The sequence below is a fragment of the Typopeltis vanoorti genome, chromosome 25 (assembly GCF_054136105.1).
Source record: "Typopeltis vanoorti isolate ZY-2024b chromosome 25, IOZ_Tvanoo_1.0, whole genome shotgun sequence".
NCBI classification, from domain to species: Eukaryota; Metazoa; Arthropoda; class Arachnida; order Uropygi; family Thelyphonidae; genus Typopeltis; species Typopeltis vanoorti.
This window is the reverse complement of record NC_143573.1, coordinates 20463757-20487703: the sequence shown is the minus strand read 5'-3', so window position 1 is coordinate 20487703 and position 23947 is coordinate 20463757. Positions and strand designations below refer to the sequence as shown.

At 37.9% G+C, this 23947-nt stretch overlaps 1 protein-coding gene across 3 annotated transcripts in view; it reads right to left on the bottom strand.

Moving 5' to 3' along the window:
• Positions 1–23947, bottom strand: part of LOC150092591 (low-density lipoprotein receptor-like) — a 400302-nt gene that overhangs the window by 169964 nt on the left and 206391 nt on the right. For all 3 annotated transcript variants that reach the window (XM_090414387.1, XM_090414386.1, XM_090414388.1), the window contains 2 exons: positions 20314–20432; positions 8918–9057 (listed from right to left, as the gene is read on the bottom strand). In XM_090414387.1, the coding sequence (XP_090270513.1) occupies positions 8918–9057; positions 20314–20432 (259 nt within the window). The remainder of the gene's footprint in view (positions 1–8917; positions 9058–20313; positions 20433–23947) is intronic.

Below are 23947 nucleotides of genomic sequence, written 5' to 3'. Positions count from 1 at the left end.
ACTTATCATGAGGCACTCTATCAAAAGCTTTTGCGAAATCCAAGTATATTACTGTGTATCCTTCTCCTCTGTCCAAGGAAGCAGTCACTTTATTGTAATAAGTAAGTAGATTACTAAAACACGACCTCCCTTTAGCAAATCCATGCTGTCCATCAAAGATTATACCATTGTTGTCAACCCAACTCTGGATTCTAGTTCTCACAAGCTTCTCCAACAACTTAACCACAACACCTGACACACAGATAGGCCTATAGTTTGATGCCTGAGTTCGATCACCTCCTTTATGAAGTGGCACAATCTTGCCCTCCTTCCACTCTTTAGGGACTTGACCAAGTGCAAGACTCGTATTAAAAAAATATGTCAAGGCAGGTGTCAACTCTCTGGCACATTCCTTCAGAATACGCGGTGATATATTATCAAGTCCCACAGCCTTATTTACATCTAGTTTACTCAACTCCCCAAACACCTCTTGCTCACTTACAGTCAGTCTCTCCTCCCCATCATCAACTGCTCTTAATCTCTCCATGAAGTCACATTCACAAGATTGAAAGATCTTTATGAACTGCTCATTAAGTATCTCCACCACACATTCTGCAACAGCTGTCTTTATACCATTTCCTCCAATCAATGTCATCCTTCCATAATCATTCTTTCTTTTGCTGGCTACATATCGAAAGAACTCCCTAGGATTCTTTTTAGCTTCATTAGCTAACTGCTGTTCATACCTCTCTTTAGCTACTCTCACCAACCAAGTCACTCTCCTTGCCTGGTCTTTGTAGAACTCATGAAATTGGTTACTTCCACTTCTCTTATGCTGCCTCCACAATGCCCTTTTTCTCTGTATTGCATGCTTAATCTCTTTATTCATCCATCTCACACCTAACTTATTTAACCTTCTCACCCGTGGTATACATTTAGACATTGCATCCACTAAATATTTTTTGAAAATCCCCCAAGCTGCATTGATCTCTTTTCCAGCTAACTCCTCATTCCATGCTACACCTGCAAGCTGTCTCCTGAGCTCTTCATAATCACCCCCCTTGTAGTTCCACATATACCCTTTTTTCACAGGGGTCCTTGCACTGCTGGCAACCACCCAAGTAATCACCTCATGGTCACTTTCGCCAATTGGTGGATGATTTGATACCTCATTGATAATTACATCCTCCGATGAGATGACCAAATCCAAGACCCTTAATCCTCTTGTGCCCTCTGTTACATACTGTCTGAGGTAGTTATCCCTCAAAAACTCAAGAAACTCATTTTCTTTACTTCCAGTTGCTATCTCTTCATTCCAATCTATATTGCCATAATTAAAATCACCCATAATGATCATCCTTTTCTTATTTGCTTGGCTTATTTGACTGTACATTTCACTATCACCACCATCCACATTACCAGGTCTATAACAACATCCCACCAAGTATTTGAATCTATTCACCTCTATCTCACACCATACTGCCTCAAAACCACTGGCCCCATTTCCCCCTTGCATCTCTACCTTGTATGGACATAACTCTTTCTCTATCATCAATAGCACTCCCCCTCCCTTTTTACCCCTTCTATCCTCACGAAACACATCATACCTTTCCATCTCTATTCCTGTCAGGATGTCATCCTCATCTAACCATGTCTCACTTATTCCGACAATCTCTGGGTGCACAGACGCAATTAGTGCAACCATTTCATCCGCCTTGTTTCTTATACTTCTAGCATTGGTATACAAACACAACAACTCATTTCTGGATCTACAGCTAGTTCCACTGATACCACTCACTCGATGTGATCTCTCCATGCTGGACTGGGGCCATTTCCCTTTCTGCTTCTTCATTTTAGAACCCTTTGCAATTCCATCTGTTTCCTTTTGATCCCTGATCATCCCATTACTTTCCTGCCTACACATTCTCTCACCTCCTCTTGGAGCATCCACCTTTCTCACGCTGTGTATCCCTGTCCACCCTGAGCCTCCCCGTTTCCCTGTTCCTCTTGCACACCCATTCTCTCATTATCTATACTCATACCACTCACTTCCACATTCATTTCCACTCCTTCAATCTCTCCTGTCTTACTCTCCTGCTCTTCCACATCACTCCCCTCTCGATCTGATTCATTCTCTCTATTCACTTCTCTACCTTCCAGCAGCAGTCTCTCCAAGCGACTCACACCATAACCACTCAAATGCAGTCTATCGCTCCCATACAGCTCACTTCGTCCCTCAAACTCATTCCACACATTAACAAACTGTACTCCCATCTCCTCACACATTTCAGCCAGAATATCATTCATAATCCTTGCTCTCCGCCTCATTTCACCACAATCATACCTAGGCAACACACTGACCACCCTTCCTGTCACACTATTCTCCTTTATCTTTCCAAGCAGTCTCCTGACATTCATTCTGACATGCTCCTTGTTCTCTCTCAAATCATTCGTACCAATTAATACAATTAACTCTTTTGCTCGTTCCCGCCTCATATTCAATGCCTCAATCACTCTACTCATTTTACCGCCTGGAAAACATACCTTGTGCATTTTATCCTCTAGCACACCTTTAATAATGGAGTCACCATACAATGCCACTCGCTCATCTTTTGTTAACTCTTTCATGCCATCATGATTTATTTTAATAGTTTTGACCTGCATTCTCTTAATTTCATTCCGCATCCATTTCATTTCTTGCTTCATCCAATCCAATTCACCTTCTGAACCTCGCGACACATTCATTCTATCATTAAATCTTTCTAACTTTCTAACTCTCGACCCTCTCTTCTCACTTTCCCTCTCATTCATCCTTCTTTGTTTCCGTACTTTCGGTCCAACATACGTCCAACTTTCACTGTCATTCTTCTCACTTTCACTCTCACATATCTTTCTTTGTTTCCGTACTTTCGGACTAACATGCGTCCAACTTTCGCTATCATTCTTCTCACTTTTACTGTCATTCATTTTTCTTTGGTTCAGTACTTTCGTTCCAACATGCGTCCAACTTTCGCCATCAGTCATTCTTTTTTCGCAATCATTCATTCTTTCGATTTTTTTTACTTGCGATTTCTGCACCACGCCATTTCTACTTTCATTCGTTCTCTCAATTTCGTTTCTTTCCGCCTCACTTTCGTCCCTTTTAACATCCGTTACGGTTGTCAAATCGCTCTTTTTCTTTTTTCCTGATTTTTTAACATTTTTTCGCCTGTCTTTCCCGCCATCCTCTTTCAAACGTGCACTCATGACACAATCGGTACTAGTACTTTCTGTTATCAACTTCATATTCGCATTCATCAATTCCTCGTTCAGGTCACATTTCGCACACACCCTTCTTCCATCCGCACTAAACATCCACAAATCATTTATGTAATCGAAGGAATACATATAACAGACCTCACACTTAACGAACCTACTGAAATCCAAATTAAAATCATGGAATGACAATGCAGCCGCCATTTTTTTCTCTCTGCAGGTTACTAGGTCTAATATTAACGTTTTCGTATTTAGTTTAAGCAAGAAAAAAAAACCCCACACTAATAATATCGGTAGCGTACAACGTTTACAGCCGCTCTTACTTAAACAATTACGCATATATACTTAATTATTCCTAGTAAAACTTATCTGAATCAGGAGCTCTTCCACTACTTAGAAAAAATACAAGAAAATGAAGACATTGATATTTTAAATAGATATTTAAATAAGATATTTTAAATCATTTTCCTAACCTTTAATCATGAGTAAAAGAATAAGTGAGCAAAAAATAGAAGTGAAATTGATTCAAAAAGTAATCTCATTGGAAGAAAAACTTGAAATAATAAAGAAAAATGAACATGGCGAGTCCAGAGCAGAGATAGGACAAGAACACAAAAATGGGTGAATCAACTGCTGAATACAAAGAGAAAGGTAAGGCTGCTTCAAGTTCATCATGTATGCACTCGAAATCAAAGTATTATAATGATTGAATTAAAGAGACTTCGTAGAGAGAGTATGTAGCCTCACATTGATGGATCCCAAACTTCAAGACTTTACATTTTGCTGCATTAAACTGAAACATCCATTCATTTGCCCATCTGTCCAGCTTATTCAAATCCTCTTGAAAAGCTGCCACATCTGAACTATTACTAATAACCCTTCCCAGCTTCACATCATCTGCAAAAAACTGAATATCCCCTTGCAATCCATTGACAATGTCATTCATATAAAGGTTAAACAATACAGGTCCCAGTACTAAGCCCTGTGGAACCCCACTTGTAACCTTGTGCTCCTTGATATTGTCCCACCATACACAACTCTCTGATACCTATCAGACAGCCAATCCTGTTGACTAACCCGACATCTAAACCCAGGTGCTGCAAATTAAATATCAGCTTATCATGTGTCACCATGTCAAATGCCTTCGCTAAATCCAAGAAAATGGCAGTATATGCCTTTCCCTCATCTACTGCTCTCATCACTTTATTATAAAAGGCAATCATATTACTTAAGCAAGAGCATTCCCTTAACATATCCATTTTGATTCTCACAGGTAACATTATCCTCATCTGCCCAATGCTATATATAGTCCCTCACTAATTTCTCCAAGACCTTAACAGCTATTGATGGCACATAAACTAGCCTATAATTACACTCTTCCAGTCTTCTAACGCGCTTACACAATGGCACTATCTTACCTTCCTTTCATTCCCTGGGTACCTTTCCTGTAGTCAGTAGTTTCATTGAAAAACCAGGTCAATGGTGCTGTCAGTTCTTTAGCACATTCTCTTGAAACTGTTATCTGAAAATCCTCCAGTCCCCCCCCAGCTTTACTGACATCCAGAGTACTCAGTATTTGGAACACACTCTCCTCTTGCACCTCTAAACCTAGAACCTGTCCTATCCCTCTATTATGAAAACCTATTTCTCCAGGATGAAATACTCCAATAAAATTTTCATCGAACAACTCCACTATGTCCTCTGCATCAGTCACTCTATTCCCATTTTTATCCCGCAATATCATTCTTCCTCCTACTGGCTACATAGTTAAATAATTCCCTAGGATTTTCTTTGGATCTTAGTGCCAATCCCTTATCATATTCCAGTTTTGCCTTCCTCACCATACTAGTCACTCTCCTTGCCAGAGTCTTATATTCTTCATGCATTTGCTCTCTACCCTCTCCTTATATCTCTTCCATAATCTCTTTTTCGAAAATTTCTGTTTGATATTGTTTGTCATCCACTTTACACCAAATTGTGTTCTCTTCTTCAGTCATGGAATACAACTTACTATTGCTGCTAACAAATATTCCTTCACAATTTCCCAAGCACTAATAATATCTCGACCTCCCAATTCCTCCTTCCATGGAACTGTCCCAAGTTGATATCTAATACTATTATAATCACCTGCCTTATAATTCCACATACATTTCCTTTTCTTTGATATTCCTGCATGTCTATTCATCTTCCAAGTCAAAGCCACATGGTCGCTCTCTCCAACTGGGGGGAGAAATGTCATCTCAGTTATTATCAGCTCTTCTGATGCTATGACCAAATCCAAATCCAAAAGGATGACTTAAATAGGCTGACGGTTTGGACTAAACTAAATGGCTGCCAGTTTAATGTAAGGTGATGCACTTTGGAAGGATTAGATCACATGCTGTTTACTATATTAAAGGAACTGAACTACAAGAAGTTGAGGAGGCTAGGGACTTGGGAGTTATTGTGCACAGAGAACTTAAGTTTCGAGGGCATATTGCAAAGGTTGCCAAACTTCACATCAAATTACATGGTTATTGAAGAACACGCTGGCAAACATGGATAAGGAAGTGATTGTCTCACTTTATAAGGCATTAATAAGACCTCATTTTGACTATTGTGCACAGACCTGGTCACCTGGATTTCTTGGTGATGTGGAAATGGTGGAAAGGATTCAGAGGCAGGTTACGAAAATTGTTGCAGGCCTGCGGGATGTCTCCTACGAGGATAGATTGAAGTAGGAGAGGAGATATGATATAGGCAAATAAATTATTAAAAGGGTTTTATAGGATTTATACTGATAACATTTTTAAGACCAGTGCAGGAAGGTAGAGAATGAGGGATCATCCCTGGAGATTATGTAAGAGTGTGGTTAACAAGGGTGTTAGGACTAGATTTTTTGCTTGGACGGTTGTAAATGGGTGGAATGCATTGCCAGAGGTAGTTGTGAATGCTTCATCTGTGAATGAGTTTAAGGAAAAGTATGACAGGTATTGTGTGAATAATGGTTAGTATGTCAATGTTGGGACTCCTGTGATGAGAACTTTTGACTCCATGGAAACACCTTATATATAATAATAATAATAATAATAATAATAATAACCATTCTCCACTTATCTCTTTATATGCCTTCCATAATCTCTTTTTCTTCTGTAATTCCTTTTTTATTCCTTTTATCATCCATTTGACTCCAAATTACTTTATGTTCTTCATTCAAGGTTTACAAGGTAAACAGCCCTTGTTCCTTTAAATTGTTTCATCCATTGTGCTGCAGGTTGGTTTTTAAGGCTATGATAGTCACCTGTCTTATAATTCCTTCTGTTTAGATACCTCCCCATGCCCCTGTTCAATCACCAAGTCAGGACGACATGGTCAGTCTCATGGGGGGGGGGGGGGATGAGCCATTCCAGTCACAATCAGATCCTTGGCTGCTATGACCAAATCCAGAACTTTCGATCTCATGTTGTCTAAAACAGTTGTTCATGAAATCCAAAAATTCAGTTCCCTTATTACTGCATGCTATCTCCTCTGCCCAGTTTATATCGCTATAGTTGAAATCCCACATAATGATCACTCGCTTCGCATTTGGCAAATTATTTTTATCCCTCTTAGAACATTCCTCAGTTTACCAAGTTTTACTGATACCAACAACCTTCAGAAGCTGAATCAATCAATGCCACAAACTTATTCCCTTTATTCCTAATGCTCTTAGCAGTTATATACAGAAAAACTAGCAAATTGCCAGTATTCATATAGTCATTATTACTCCTGTCATACTTCACCACTCTCTCTCTCTCTCTCTCTCTCTCTCTCTCTCTCTCTCTCTCTATAATATAGTGTACATCCTCATTTCTCATACCACTATCTCCACATAAGATCATCCCTGCTGCATTCTGCCTTTAAAATTCTAGTTTTCCTGCCCTGATATACATTCACTTGTCCAGAAAAGAAGTCTCTCCAGATCCCTGGGCCCCTCTGCATTCTAATGTAATCTGTCTCTTGCATATAACTCTCTACTATTCTTAAATGTATTCCACACATCCACAGTTCCAGACCTATATTCCTAAACATTCTCACTTCTTTTTTTTTTTTTTTTTTTTTATGTTGGGCCCATATACGAGTGGTTGGCTGGTCAACCTATAGTATTTTAGTACCGTATATGGGTAGTGGGATGGGAAAGGAGGAACTTGTTAACATTCGATTGTTAATATTCCTTGGGAAATACCTCAGGGGGAAGACTGTTCCACGGTATAGCAGTAACAGGGATGAAGGAGGAGGAAAAGAAACGTGTTCTGTGGGTTTCAAGGCGTACTGTGAAAGGATGTTGGGAGGTGGCTGTACGTGTTCCAATGGGTTTAGTACAGAGTGGAGGAATTATTGATGCTGTTTCAGATGAGCATTTTCCATGAAAATATTTGTAGAATATACAAATTACAGAGACTAAATGTCTATGTGAAAGTGGGGGCAGTGAGTCGGTAAGAGATGGATCATTTATCAGTCTAATTGCTCTCCTCTGTATTGAGTCAAGCATTTTGAGGGAGCTTTTAGGAGCCCCACTCCAAATGTGAGTCCCCACTATCATCTCATTTGTTATTACAGCTCTTCTTCTCCACTTTGCATTATCATACCAAGGCAACATGCTCACTATCTTTCGTTGTACATATTTCTGCTGCAATATGTGCACATCACCTAAAATCTCATGTTATGTGATTCAATTCACACTACCTCTCAGGCCATTTGTCCAGCAATTACTATCATATTTTCCACATTTTCGACCTGCTTCATACCCAGTGCCACACTCTTTATCTTTTCTCCAGGCAGGCACTCCTCTGGCACTATACTCTGCATGCCCTGAGTCATTAAATCTCCATACGTGATGCTCCAAAGAATTATTAATATTGCTTTGAATCATTTGTAGATTTTGCAAATAACATAAAGCATTAATTGAAACCAAAATTGAAATACTCGGATATCTACTTATATGCATCATAAATCTTGAATTTTATTAAATTCCATTGAGATAGAACACAATATGAATAATTTTGAAACCATATTTTTTTTCTTTATGTTTCTTGAAATGGCACAATTTAAGAACTTTAAAAATATTTCTTAAATTTCTTTTTATGTGGATCCATCCACAAAAGGTTGTCAATCCATCATACATATGGCAGGTTAAAAGATAGATAATCTGGAATTTCTCTTGAGATCAAACATGGAACACATTTCAAGTCACTTCAGTCTGACAATAAGCAATGGCTCATATTGGGAAATGAAGATCATATATCAACTAAAATTATTTGGAAACATGCCTATAACAGGATTTGAACACACATGGTCTGTATTCCACACATCCATTTGAGAGCCAGGAAACTACATATTTTTCCTACAATAAACAGAGGCTCATACTGGGAAATGAAGATCATCTACTAAGTAGTTATTCAGAAACATGACCTTCCCACACACACACACACAGTCTGTCCATTTGAGAGCCAGGACATTATCTACTTGGCCAACCAGGTCAGCTATTGTATTTGCATTTGTGATTAATATCCAGGTAATATATTTCAATAATGCTGTTTTTTAATTTTTTTTTATGAGTTGAACTCTGTTATACTTCAAAAGGAATTATGATCTTGTTTTCCATTTATTACTATAGCAGAAGAAACGAAAATAATTTGCAATTGTTTATAATGCTTATACACACCTCAAATACATCAAGAGAGAAGGGATGCTTTATAAGTCCAGGGTCTGCAATTATTACACGCTGATTTTCTCCATCAAAACCTGCACTACACAATATGTGGAGTTTTGCATCAACCCAAAATATCTGCCTGCTCACAAAATCTAAAAAGAAACATTTAAAATTATAAATGATATGCAATCCAACCAATCAAGTTTTGCATCAACCCAAAATATCTGCCTGCTCACAAAATCTAAAAAGAAACATTTAAAATTATAAATGATATGCAATCCAATCAATTAAAATTATTGCACATTTATGTATGATTAAATAAGCGTATCACTGTGGGGACGGGCATGAATATAAACTACTGAAAAGTTATTTTAATGTACAGTTATGGATCTTGAAGTTTAGGATAGGAAGTGGAAGTTCAGGGATTATATAGCAAGAATTGCAAATACATATAGCAAAAAATTATTATTATTATTATTATTATTATTATTATTCGTGACACCTCCAAGGAGTCTGTAGATTCATCATGGGAGAACACCTACTGTACACTTCTCCGTCTTCACCACTACACCGAACCTCTACTACTAATCATCTACATCAACGCCATCTACTACCCACCACCACTACAACTAGTATTTTTTGTCTGTAAATTGCATGTGTTCTGAAGGGCCGATTTGTCTGTATGCAGGATAAAAAACCCGAGTTTCCGGGAGAAAAACCCTGCTACTTCTGCATGAGAACTACCTCCATACGAAAATTGTGAACACAACTCAGAGAATAACTGCAATGCTGAAACAAACACTAATGTATAAGAATAAGGAAGTTATTTTGCTTCTTTATAAGCCTTTGATACTTCATCTAGACTACTATGCAAAGATTTCGTCTCCTGGTTTCCAAAATGATGCTGATACAGTGGAGAGGATGCAAAAGGTGCATATTAAAGTTGATAAAGATGATGACATTGAGGACATCCGTGGAAGTTGAGAATGAAAGAAGTCAAGAAAATATGAAAGCTAGATTTTTCTTTCATAGAGTGGTGCAGGACTAGAATGGTTTGCATTTGGAGGTTGTGAGTGCAGATAACATGTAGGTTATAAGGAGTGATTGAGAATTTGTAGACTGCAGATAAAAGCAAGAGGGATGTGATACGAGAGAGAGACCTACAGTATTTGAAAGATTCATTGATACTAGTAGATGGAATTTTCATTTTATAGATCTGATGGGGAGAAGAGATCACAGGAAATCCATGAAAGTTGAGAATGAATGAAGTCAAAAAATGGATGAAAGCAAGAGTTTTCTCTTATGGAGTGATGCATGACTAGAATGGTTTGCCTTTGGAGGTTATGAGTGCAGACAGCATGAATGAATTCAAGAGAAGGTATGTGATGTAAGTAATATGTAGTTTTTCTGTAGGTTGTCATATTGTCAAATGGAGAAGTCATATTTACCTAAACATGTTGCCAAAGGGACCATCTTACTATTAAATTACTCTGGATTTAGAGAAAGATGTTGGAAGTTTATTTTGCACTTAGTTAGACTATAATAAATTTAGTTTAATCCTTTATCCAAGTGTAGGCAAACAAAGTTTATGGCTGAAAATATCTTCAGGACTGAGGCAAGGTGGTACATGTGTTGGCAACTCGTAACAAAGGGAGATACTAAGACAAGGAGTGATGAGAACTTGGTCCACCTTTTCTACAAGTTGCCAAACAGATGTACCACCTTGCCGCAGTCCTGAAGATATTTTCAGGCACAACCTTTGTGTGCCTACACTTGAATAAAGGATTAAACTAAATTTATTATAGTCTAACCAAGTGCAAAATAAACTTCCAAAATCGACAGAAACATTGAAAATATACTGCATTGTGAATGGAGAACCTATAGAACAGGGATGCACAAACTTGTTAAGGCTGAGGGCTGCACAGTTCCACTGTTACTTATGGGATGGGCCACCAAAAAAAATTGAAAGTTATCTACCACATATTGTTTATTTTATTTATACCTATCATAATTGATACAAAAAAGGTAATAAAAAGTAAGTGAATTTAATTTGATGCATGACATTGCATTGATTTGACAATAGTTTTGATATTTGGTTCGAGTTTTGTAGTAGCCAACCACAAAATTGATTCTAAATTTTCATCAGTCAAGCGGTTCCTATTTTTCGATTTGTTAATATTCATGACTGAAAAAGTTTGTTCACAAATATATGTTGAGCAAAAGAGGCTTGCACATTTTAATGCATTATCTAGTAACCATTTATAATTGTTTTTATCGACACAACGATAGAAGTTTAATAAATTGCTTTGTTAAATTTATTTTGCAGGCTCTCATCATTTTGAATGTCGGTGAGTTCAAGCTGTGCTGATTCGGGTGCATTTTCGGGCAAAATGGCAAAAGGATTGCTAAATAAATCTAGCAACGGTTTCACTTTTTTAAAATCAGAAAACCGATCCTTGAAGGCTGATATCAAGTTATCAATCTTTTCAACATACACAGTTTTGAAGTTGACATTGAACTTTTCAGAAACTTTCTTATAATTAGGAAAATGGATGTAATTTCCTGACTTCAGTTGGATTTGAAATAGATTTAACTTGCACCGAAAGACAAAATGTGGCCGTAAAGTTGAATAACCAATTGATCTTTGCCCTGGAGTCGCGTATTTAACGTATTTAAATGATTAGTAATGTCAACCAGAAAGGCTAAGTCACATAACCAATCCGGATTTTTTATGTCAGGGACGTTTTTTTTTTTTTTTCAGTCATGATTTCAATTTCATCAATTAAATTTAGGAACCGCTCCAATGTTTGTCCACGACTTAGCCACTTCATTTCTGCCTAAAAAATTAAGTTACCATATTCACTTTCAATGTCTTCAAGAAACTTTCTAAATTGTCAGTGATTAAGGCCACGGGATTTTATAAAATTAATCGTTGAAACCACAACTTTCATGACATGTTCAAATCCAAGTTTCTTAGGGCACAAACTCTCCTGGTGGATTATACAGTGGAATTGTATCAACTCATCATCGTACATCCCAAATGCTGTTTCAATAATGTTACCAATCCAGAATTAGCTCCTATCATGGAAGGAGCTCCGTCAGTCGTGATACCTGATAATTTTGTCAGATCTAAATCAATTTTGGAACACTGTTCCAAAAGCCCAGTGAACATGTCATTACCTTTCATTTGATCTGATAATGAACTCATTCCAATCAGCTCCTCACTTACCTCAAACTCTTGCGTTATTCCACATGCAAATTTTAACAACTGGGCTGTGGAAGTAATGTCAGTTGATTCATCGATAGCTAATGAAAAATAGGCAAATTTCTTTGAATGAGATGTTAATTGGTCCTTTATATTTTCCGACATTGCAGTAATTCTTTGCACAGCCATCCTGTTTAACTGAATTTTTTCAACATTTTTGGATGATTCAGGAAAATTTTTTAGCAGCTATCTGGAGGCATTTTTAGCAGTGGACAGGAGGAAGAGAGGAGATATGATAGAGACCTACAAATTGGTAAGGGGTTTGTTATAGGATCAATGGTGGAGAAGTTCTACAGAGAATAGTGGGAGATCAGGGGAGAACCAGAGGTCATCCCTGGAAACTGTATAAAGAGGGTGTGAGTAGGGGAGTGAAAGGCATGTTTTTTTCATGCAGGGTTCTGAATGATTGGAATGCCTTACCTGAGAGTGTTTGTGGTGTCTGCAAGGAGTTTGAGTGTGTTTAAGACAGGGTATGATGAGATGTGTGTGTGATAAAAGGACCTCCCAGATGAGTCTCTGACTCCATGAGGTTTTGGGGTAATAATAATAATAATAATCTCAAGGCAATCTTTAACAAAATCTTTGTCTGTAAATGGTCGGGACCTTTTTGCTATAAGGCGAGATATTTCAAAACTTATTTCTGTTGTGATTTCCGAATCTTGAATAGGTTTTGTAAACATCATTTGCTGACCTCAATTCTCGTTTCAAAAATTAAATCTTTTGTTTACGTAGTTCTTCGGGTAGATTTGAAAATGTAGAATGCAAACTTTCATAGTGTCTCCTTATATTGTATTCTTTTGGTATGGCTACAGCACTTTTGCAAATTAAGCACACGATATTATTAAATGAATAATATAGAAATCTTATTAGATATGTGAAGAGCCAAAGGCTTCAATTCGGCGACATATAACTTGTTTAAGTTAAGGGATATTACATCCCATATAGTTTCTTAGCCGAATAAGAAACTCAAAGAGTTTCATGCCGAATATAGTAATAGTAAAAACTATATATATATAAAGTTCGGCGATTCCAAGCGTAAGCAAATACCTGGATACTGCAGCACTGATCCCAAAGGGTAGTGCAAGCTGGGGCAACTCGTGGTAGAGGTGGAGCGAGCTCCGATCACTATTCTTGATATTTGCCCATAATGTGAACTTAGCTCCTAGGAACTAAGTTCACATTTGGGATCAGTGCTGCAGTATCCAGGTATTTGCTTACGCTTGGAATCGCCGAACTTTATATATATATAGTTTTTACTATTACTATATTCGGCATGAAACTCTTTGAGTTTCTTATTCGGCTAAGAAACTATATGGGATGTAATATCCCTTAACTTAAACAAGTTATATGTCGCCGAATTGAAGACTTTGGCTCTTCACATATCTAATAATTTATTAGAGCACCTCACGGCAATACTCGTAGAAGGGGTACAAGTTCTGTTCGCTACAAACTTGATATTAACTAGGTCTGGCTACCCACTGATGAGACCTCAATAAAGGTCGAAACCGGTCTGGGTAGTGACCTTCTCTCATAATGTGAACAAAAATACAGTTCCTAGGAGCTAAGTTCACATTATGGGCAAATATCAAGAATAGTGATCGGAGCTCGCTCCACCTCTACCACGAGTTGCCCCAGCTTGCACTACCCTTTGGGATCAGTGCTGCAGTATCCAGGTATTTGCTTACGCTTGGAATCGCCGAACTTTATATATATATAGTTTTTACTATTACTATATTCGGCATGAAACTCTTTGAGTTTCTTATTCGGCTAAGAAACTATATGGGATGTAATATCCCTTAACTTAAACATAGAAATCTTATATTTCTATTGTATAAAGCACTTTGTACCATATCAATCCACCTGTATCTTGGTCTTCCTCTGGGTCTTCTTCCTGCCACAAAACCATTTTTCATATGACATGACAAATAGGTGAATTATAAAATTTGTTAACATTATTACTAACTGATTATCGTAAGTAGACAGGCAATCGTGACATCACAGCTACTTTGCTTTGCGCATGTACCATTTTTAAAAATTACCTATCGTGTAACTTGCTAAAGTTAAAATAATACACGGTGAGGCGGGCCGCCAGCAAATCAACAGAGGGCCGCATGCGGCCCGCAGTCTGTGCATCTCTACTATAGAACAAGTAGAGCATTTCAGTCACTTAGGCACAATTTTTCGTGAAGATGGTAAATTAAATATGGAACAGACAACAGAATCAACAAAGCTGGTATGGTTGGAAGTCAACTGAATAAATTTACATGGAATAAGAGAGAAATTAGTCAAAACACTAAATTAGCTATATACAAGATAGTGCTCAAGCGAATTTTAACTTATAGATCTGTGGGACCTGGGTTAGAAATAAAACACTTGACCAAAGACTAGAGCAGATATGAGAGTCCTGAGAAAGATTAGGGACATGAACAGATGGCATCATTGGCAATATCATATTAAAAACGTGGCTATTAGGAGAGACTTGACATTGTCACCATCCAGGAATGCATTAGCAGGGCTAATCTCAGGTGGTATGGTAACTTAAACAGAATGGGAGAGGAAAGATTAGAAAAACAAGTGTTCTCTGCCAGGTTGGCAGGAAAAAGACCCAGAGGAAGACCAAGATATAGCTAGATTGATACAGCAAAAAGAGCCTTAGAAGACAGAAATATCATCATCATCAATTTCCTGACATGTACTCTCAAGAGGTGTACAGGATATGATAGTATTAGATGAAAATTTACATCATTACTAACTTCCTATCTACAGTTTTCCTCCAAATCAGTCTGTTACTTGTCAAGACTCCAAAGTTATCAGATCTTATATTTCTATCGTATAAAGCACTTACTGTATCAATCCACCTATATCTAGGTCTTCCTCTGGGTCTTCTTACTGCCAACCCAGCAGAGAACACTTGTTTTGCTAATCTTTCCTTGCCCATTCTGTTTAAGTGACCATACCACCTGAGATTAGCTCTACTAACATTCCTGGATGCTGACAACATCAAGTTCTTTCCTAATATCCTTGTTTTTAATATGATAATGCCATTGATGCCATCTGTTCATGCCTCTCATCTTTCTCAGGACTCTCATATCTGCGGTCTCTAGTCTTTGGTCAAGTGTTTTACTTCTGACCCAGGTCTCAGATCCATAAATTAAAACTGGTTTGAACACTGTCTTCAGTGTTCAAACATGCAGTTAATTTAGTGGTCCGACTGATTTCTCTCTTATTCCATATGAATTTATTCAGTTGGCTTCCTACCATACCAGCTTTGTTGATTCTGTTGTCTATTTCCATATTCAATTTATCATCTTCACTAAAAACCGTGCCTAAGTAGCTGAAATGTTTTACTTGTTCCACAGGTTCTCCGTTCACAACGCAGTTGACATTTTCAATGATTCTACCTATTTTCATTGTCTTTTTATTGCTGACCTTCATACGATACCTATTACAACAGTTATTCAATTTAGTCAGGGAATCTTGCAAACTTGTAGCGGATTTATTTAGAAGTATAACATTGTCCGCATAAAGCAAAGAGCTGACATTAATATCTCCAATTCTGATATCATGTTTAATACCACTTTCCTTCATAATGTGATCCATATAGATAATGAATAACAGAGAGGATAATGTACATCCTTGTCTCACTCCAGATTTAACATTAAACCATCTTCCTTTACTTCCTTCAATTCTAACTGCTGACTTACAACTCAAATAAAGACTAAGTATTGCTTGAGATAATTTTCCATTGACACCATATAACTGTAGCGTATTGAATAGCTTCTCTCTTGCACCTTGTCATATGCCTTTTCCAGATCGACAAAACTTAAATACAGATCTTTGTTATTATTATTATTATTATTATTTAGGCCTCCATGGAGTCAAAAGATTCATTGTGGGAGGTCCTTCCTAAGAAACACAAAGTCTATCAAGACTCATCGAGGAGAGGTTCCCCCCTAAGAAACACAAAGTCTATCATACCACTCCTTAAACTCATTTTGACCATTCTCGCTCTCACCACTCCATCAGGCAATCCATTCCATGGTTCAACCACCCTCCATGCAAAGAAACCACTCCTTACCCTCTTGCTCACAGTTTCCTTTCGTAACTTCCAGCAATGGCCTCTTGTCATCACTCCTTTCCTCTGTTCAATCAAGTGAAAGAACTCCCCAGTGTCAACCCTGTAATCACCTCTCAACAGTTTAAAAGTCTCAATCATATCACCTCTCCTTCTTATATCCACCAAACTCTGCAGTCCACATTCCCTCAGCCGATCCTCATAACTATCATTGTACAGTCCTGAAACCATCTTTGTTAACCGCCTTTGTACCCTTTCCACAGTTAATTGATCCACTTCAAATCCTGGGGACCAAATCTGAGAACAATAGTCCAAGTGTGGTCTGATCAGGTTCTTTTACAACAGAACGATAACTGTTTTATCCCTGCAGGTCAGCATCCTTCTCATTATTGCAGCAATCCTCTGTGTTACCTTCACCACCTTTGCAATATATCCCCTAAATTTCAGGTTTCTATCAATTATCAACCCCGGATCTCTTGATTCTCCTACTTACTCCAGTATAACTCCTCCCATAGAGTATGCAGTATCCCATCGATGTTTCCCAAACCTCAAGACCTTACATTTTGCTGCATTAAACTGACATCCCCATTCATTTGCCCATCTATCTAGCTTATTCAAATCCTCTTGCAGGGCTGCTGCATCTGCACTATTACTAATAATCCTTAGCATCATCTGCAAACAACTGTATATCCCATTTCCCATGCTTTATCCCATATTACCATTCTTTCTCAACTATTTGTTGTAAAGTGAAGATCTGATTCTGACAGCCTCTGTTTAGCCTGAATCCCGCTTGTTCTTCACCAAGCTTTTCTTCCACAATTCTTCTCAACCGTTTCTCAAGTATACTGGCATAAATGTTGCCCAGAACACTCAGTAAGGAAATACCTCTGTAATTCTCACATTCAGTTTTATTTCACTTTTTATATATGGGTACTATGAGAACTATACACCAATTATCGGGAAATTGTCCCTCTGTCCAGGCCTTTTGAACTATGCAGTGCAGCCACTGTAAGACTTTTATACCACCATACTTCAGCATTTCTGGTCGAATATCATCTACTCCTGCTGCCTTTACTCATTTCAAGCATTTTGTTGTCTTTTTCTACTTCAAGTATGGATATGTATTCATGACTGTATGCCTGTTGAGTGTTTTTTTTTTTACCACTGTGCTATCACTGCTTGTTTCATTTAGCAATTTTTCGAAGTAATTACTCCATACTTCAAGGATATCTTTTTCTCCCATTTTCATGTCACCTTTATCATCTCTAACTCCTTTTACAGCACTGTTTCCTTCATTTCTAAGTTTCTTCAACAATCTCCAGAATATTTTGCCACCTTCTTGATATTTATTTTCTATGTTCTTGCCAAAGTCCTTCCATGACTTTTGTTTAGCTAATTTTACACAGTGTTTAGCTTTCTTACATTTGACTCTGTATTCTCTAAGAGCACAAGCTGACTTATTTGCCAGGAACTTTTGATATACTTTCTTCTTTTCTTTCACTGCCTCTTTAACTTCCTGTGTCCACCATGGAGTTCTGATTTTTCTATCCTTGCAGACAACCTCACCACATGCCTCTCTGGTTGAATCAATCAGGGTTTTCTTCAAAGTCTGCCACTGAATCTCCAAGGTTTGGTTCCTGTTCTCAAACTCTTTCATTTTTTCTTCAATAAGCTTTGTGTATTTTAGTCTACAGTTCACATCTGAGAGCTGCTCAACTTTTATTTGCTTTAAAACTTTCTTACATGTTATTCTTTTCAATATGAAAATCAGTTTTATCCTGCTCAAGACTAAATAGTAATCACTTCCAATTTCAAATCCTCTGTACATTCTGGTGTCCTGCACCAGGGAGAAAATCACTATCAACAATAACATTATCAATGAGACTCTTCTTATTCCTTGCCTCTTCTCTTCATGTGAATTTTTGCACATTTTTATGTTGGAATATGGTGTTAGTAATAACCAGTCCATGTCCTGAGCAGAAATCCAACAGGTATTTGTAATTATTATTAGCTTTGCTCTTTTCTCCAAATTTTCCCAAAATATTTTTGTATGTCTGACAATCTTTTCCTACTCTGCTATTTAGATCCCCAACAAGGACCAACTTTTCCTTTTTCATTGTGCCAGTTGCTTTTTCTAAAGCATCAAAAAATTCTTCCACTTCTGTGGGACCATAGGCACAAATAAGTCTCATTGTCCAATTCCCCATTCTGATATTTGCCCACATCACTCTACTGGAGAATGCCTGCCATTCAAGAAGATTAGCCTCGTATTTTGTATTGAATACTATGGCTACTCCTACTTTTCCTTGATTGTTATTGCCTGAATATAACATTTTGTATTTATTGCTCAGAAAGATCTCACCAGTTTTTGTCCATTTTGTTTCACTCACCCGTATTATGTTGATCTGGTACTTATCTAATTCCTCAGCTAGCTCCATTTCTTTGCCATTCAGGCTTCTTATGTTGATAGTATCGATCTTTAACTCTGGTGATGTTGAGTTGGGGTGTGCTTTCAGATTTGTTCCAGTAGCTGACCTTTCATTGTTCGCCCTGGCGAAAACAACGGAGGCCTTGTGTAACCGGGTGACGCCCCAGCTGGCATGAAATTTTGTCATGTTGTACCATCATATTGTATATTGGTTTAAGCCTAGAATACAATTTGGTCGGCTAAATCCCAAATTGCCAGTATATCCTAGTTCATTCAGTATCCAGGTAGATACCCAACAGGGTGCACCAATAGAAGGTGAGGATTGGACATTAGGTCAGAAGCCCTGGTCGGTTCTCCACATTCCTTGAAAGGCTATCTAGAGGTCTCCTCTCAGTTATACACCTTTGACCCTTAAGCGCCCCAGAAAAAAATATAGAAATATAAGATCTGATAATGTTGGAGTCTTGACCGATAACAGATTGATTTGGAGGAAAATTGTAGATAGTAAGTTAGTGGTGATGTAAGTTTTTCATGTAGTACTATCATATCCTGTACACCCTTTGAGGGTACATGTCAGGATGATATATATACAGGGTGTTCGGGATAAATTTGACAGTTTCGTAAGAAAAAAGAAAATCTTCTTTGTATCTATTAAATTTAATGAATTGACAAAAAAACATTACAGGCAGTGTTAATTACAATACTATCAACAAGATTTACTCAAAATAACCACCATTAGCATCGATCACAGCTTCAATTCTGCTTCGGAACCTCGAACAAGCTGATGCTACAGTCTCCCTGGGAAGGGCCGCAAAAACTGTTTTAATTTTATCCATTAACTGGGCTTTTGTATTACTGGAAGTGCGATTGGTGTCTTTTTCAACTGCGCCCCATACAAAATAATCCATGGGGTTAAGGTCTGGGGAGTTTGGAGGCCAAACATTTGGACTGGTGAAGTCGTAGAAATTTTCAGACAACCATTTTTGACTTTTCCCAGAGGTGTGGCAAGGGGCCGAATCCTGCTGCCATACATACGGCCTACCATTGGCTACCCTTGTTATCCAGGGCTTGACTACAGTTAGCAACTCCACGAACAAAGCCCGAATTCCAATGCCAGGGTTCTTCAACACCTGTTCCTGCAGATTTGCGAGGAATTCTGCTGTACGAACGCAATCAGATCGTCTGCTAGGGATCTTTCTTCTTGCTACATCCTCGTAGTCACCATTGCAAGTCTCTAGTTCATGCCTGATTGTTTTTACTGTATTCAGGGAGCATTGGGCAGCAGTCGTAATATCCTTATTTTGATGGCGGGCACGAATCATCATGATACAAGTTATTCTCTTCCATGATTCAGGTGGGTTCCAGCTATCCATCCTTTCTGACATCTTGTATATGAATGAAGAAGGGTCCAAACTTTTAAATGAAGAGAAGTGTGTGTTAATACATGTAACTTACGGAAAAATATAATTAATTATAAATATGTCAAATTTATCCCGAACACCCTGTATATATATATATTGAGACCATAAGTGATGTTATGTGATATAGTAATTTTTCAACAAATGTTAATTTGAAATATCACTCTTAGATCAGAAAATATTCAACATGTTTTAATATGAAATAAAATTTAATTTTCTTACCAAGTGCTAAACCATTTGGCCATTTCAAGTCTGTTTTGATAATAACTCTACGATGACTACCATCCATTGCTGCTTTTTCAATTTTTTGTTGTTCTCCCCAATCTGTCCAAAACATCCATCTATCAAAAATTAAACTGGGTATTAATTTGCATATTCAAAATTAGTTTCAATATCATATATTTTGAACAAATTGCCAACATCCAACTACATTATTAACAGGACTCAACAAATTTCTTTCAGATTCAGGAGTTAGGAGCATTATTCATAGTCAGCGCAGCAATCCAGGCATACTTCCACAAGTGTACAGTAGCGATCAATGGGAATTTTGGACCATTCTTCCTGTAGACATGTAATGAGGTCATAGACTGTTTTGGGGTGGATGTCTCTTGACCTGAACTCTAATGAACAGATTTTCAATAAGATTGAGATCAGGACTCTGAAATCAGCCCATAGTGGTGACGTTCATGCCCTCAAACCACGCAGTTACAGTAGCAGCCTTATGACAATGTTTTTATGCAGATTCATGTTCTAGTCAATGCCTGGAATTCTGAATTCAACATGTTGGCCAATGAATGTCAGTTTTTACATGTTATAATTCATAGCACTCTATGGTCATGTTTGGTGAATGTGATGGGGTCATTCATTGCAAGTAATGCTTGCTTGACTCTCTGTGCTTCCATCTCAGTATGGTATCAATGATTGTTGACCTGGGATAGCCCAATTTGTCAACAATTTGCCAAACAGATAAGCCTGCAACATGGCATTTTATCACAACAGCTCTTTCAAATTCAGTCAGTTTACTTCTCACAGCCATTTCACCTGAACACAGTTGCACTAAACTTGAGAGTGTCATATTCCTCCAGTTTATATTGGCTACAAACATGTGACTCGTGACATGGCATGATGCACCTTGCACATGGGAGTGTCCATTGACTTCTTGCCAAAAGCAGAGAAAGAGAGAGAGAGAGAGAGAGAGAGAGAGAGAGTGAGTGAGTGAGTGATTAAAACTAGTTTTAAATTATCGATCTGAGAGTTGGGTTAGAAATAAAGCAGCTGATCAAAGACTAGAGACCACTGATATGAGGGTTGTGAGAAAAAGTAGGGGAATGAACCAATGGCATCAATGACAGAATCCTATTAAAAATGGAAATTTAAAAATGAAGATATTAGAAAGGAACTTGACATTATTAGCATTTACGAATATGTCAGCAGAGCTAATCTAAGGTGGTATGGCCATTTAAATAGAATGGGCGAGGAAAGGTTAGCAAAACAGGTGTTTCATACCAAGATGGCACAAAAGAGACCCAGCGGATGACCAAGATCTAGGTGGAGTGATTCAGTCAGAAGTATCTTGGAAGCAAGAAATGTTAGAGATGACAATATTGGCTCATAAGTAATAGACTGATTTGGAGGATAATTGTTGACAGCAGATTAATAATAATGTAAACTTAATCATGTAGTGCTGTCATAGTAACCAGAACATCACTCGAGGGTACATATCTGATGATGATATTATTATTATTTTATTATTATTATCAACAGACCTCCATCGAGTCAAGAGACTCATTGTGGGAGGTCTCTCACATGCATAGCTCATCATATCTTGACTTAAATGCATTCACTGTCCCTGCCCTCACCACACTCTCAGGCAATACATTCCAATCACCCACCACTCTCCATGCAAAAAATCTACTCCTCACCTACCCCTTCTGACACCCATCTTATACAGCTTCCAGGGATGGCCTCTCATTCTCCTCCTGTCTCGAGATATTCTATGAAAAATCTTATCCATGCCAATCTGGTAATTACCCCATACCAACTTACACGTCTCAATCATGTCTCTCTCCCCCTCGTCTTTCTATCCACTAGCTCTGTAATTTGCATTCTCTCAATCTTTCTTCATATTCCACATTCTAGAGACTAGAAACCAACTTAATCAATCATCTATGGACCCTCTCCAACGTCTCATTATCCTTTTGAAACCTAGCGACCAAATGGAATCAAAACATCCTTACTTCTACGTATCAGTATTCTCCACATCATTCCCGTAACTGCTTCGTTGTCCTCACAATTTTAGCAAAATGTCCATGAAATTTGAAGTCCCTATTCACTATAAACCCCAAAATCGTTCATCTCCTCTAAAATATCTCCACCAATCCTCTACATCCCATCTTTGCTTCCCAAATTTTAAAACCTTACACTTTGCAACATTAAACTGATATCTCCACACACTTGCCCATCCAATCAGTCTATTTAGGTCCTCTTGCAAAGCTACATCTGCTCTACTTCTCATTACTCTCTCCAACTTTGCATCATCTGCAAACAACTGTATATTATTATTATTATTATTATTATTATTAAGAGAGACCTCCAGGGAGTCAGAGACTCATCAAGGGAGGCCACATACTACACACACCAGCTATCATACTTATTCTTGAATTCATTCACTCTGCTTGCACTCACAACATCCAATGGCAATCCATTCTAATCACGCACCACCCTATGAGGGAAAAATCTAGTCCTCACACCCTTCTTGGTGGTCTTCATTCTCAGCTTCCAAGGATGCCCTCTCGTCCTTTCCCGACCCTTCATAAATTGAAAAATTTCATCAATTGAAATCTTGTATGGCTCTTTCAGAAGTTTGTAAGTCTCAATCATATCACCCTCTCTTTCTCCTGTTTGCTAATGTCTGCAGTCTACAAATTCTCAATCTGTCTTCATAATCAGTATTCTACAATCCTGATATCATATTTAACACTTTCCTTTGTACTCTCTCCAATATATCAGAATCACAACGGAACCCAGGAGACCAGACCTGCGCACAATAGTCCAAGTGAAGTCTTATCAAGCCTTGTAAAGAGGCAAAATAACATCCTTATCTTTACATGTGAACGTTTGTTTCGGCATTGCAATTATCTTTTGAGTTGTATTTGCAATCTCTGCCACATAGCTTAATCCCACCAATATAATACGACATTGGATATCTAATCATGCTGAAGTGAATGACTTTACATTTACTGACACCATTTTCCCATGCCCACAATTCCCAACTATTCAAATCATTCTGCAATATATCACCATTTAAGCCTTTTCCAATGTCATTTACATACAAATTAAACAACAATGTCCCCAAAACAGACTCCGGGGGCATGCCACTAGTGACCTTCCTCTTCTGAGATATCACTCCTGCATACACAACCTGTTGATATCTATCAGACAGCCAATCTCCAATCCAATGCACTTATCTACTGTCCAACCCAATCAGTTCCAATTTAACTGCTAGTTTGTCATGTGGCAATCTATTGAAATTCTTTGCAAACTCTAAATATACCACTGTATAATCATCCACCTTGTCCAATGTATTTGTCACCTTGTTATAATAAGTAAGCTGATTGCTAAAACACGATCTTCATTTAGCAAACCCATGTTGTTCATTAAACAGAATACTACTGCTCTCATTCCACTTCTGAATCCTTGTCCTCACTAGCATCTCCAACACCTTGGCTACAACTCAAGATAAGCAGAACGACCTATAATTTGAAGCCTTAGTCTTATCATCTCCTTTATGAAGTGGAACAATTTTGCCATCTTTCCATTCCCTTGGGACCTGGGCTAATCATGTTAAAATATACAT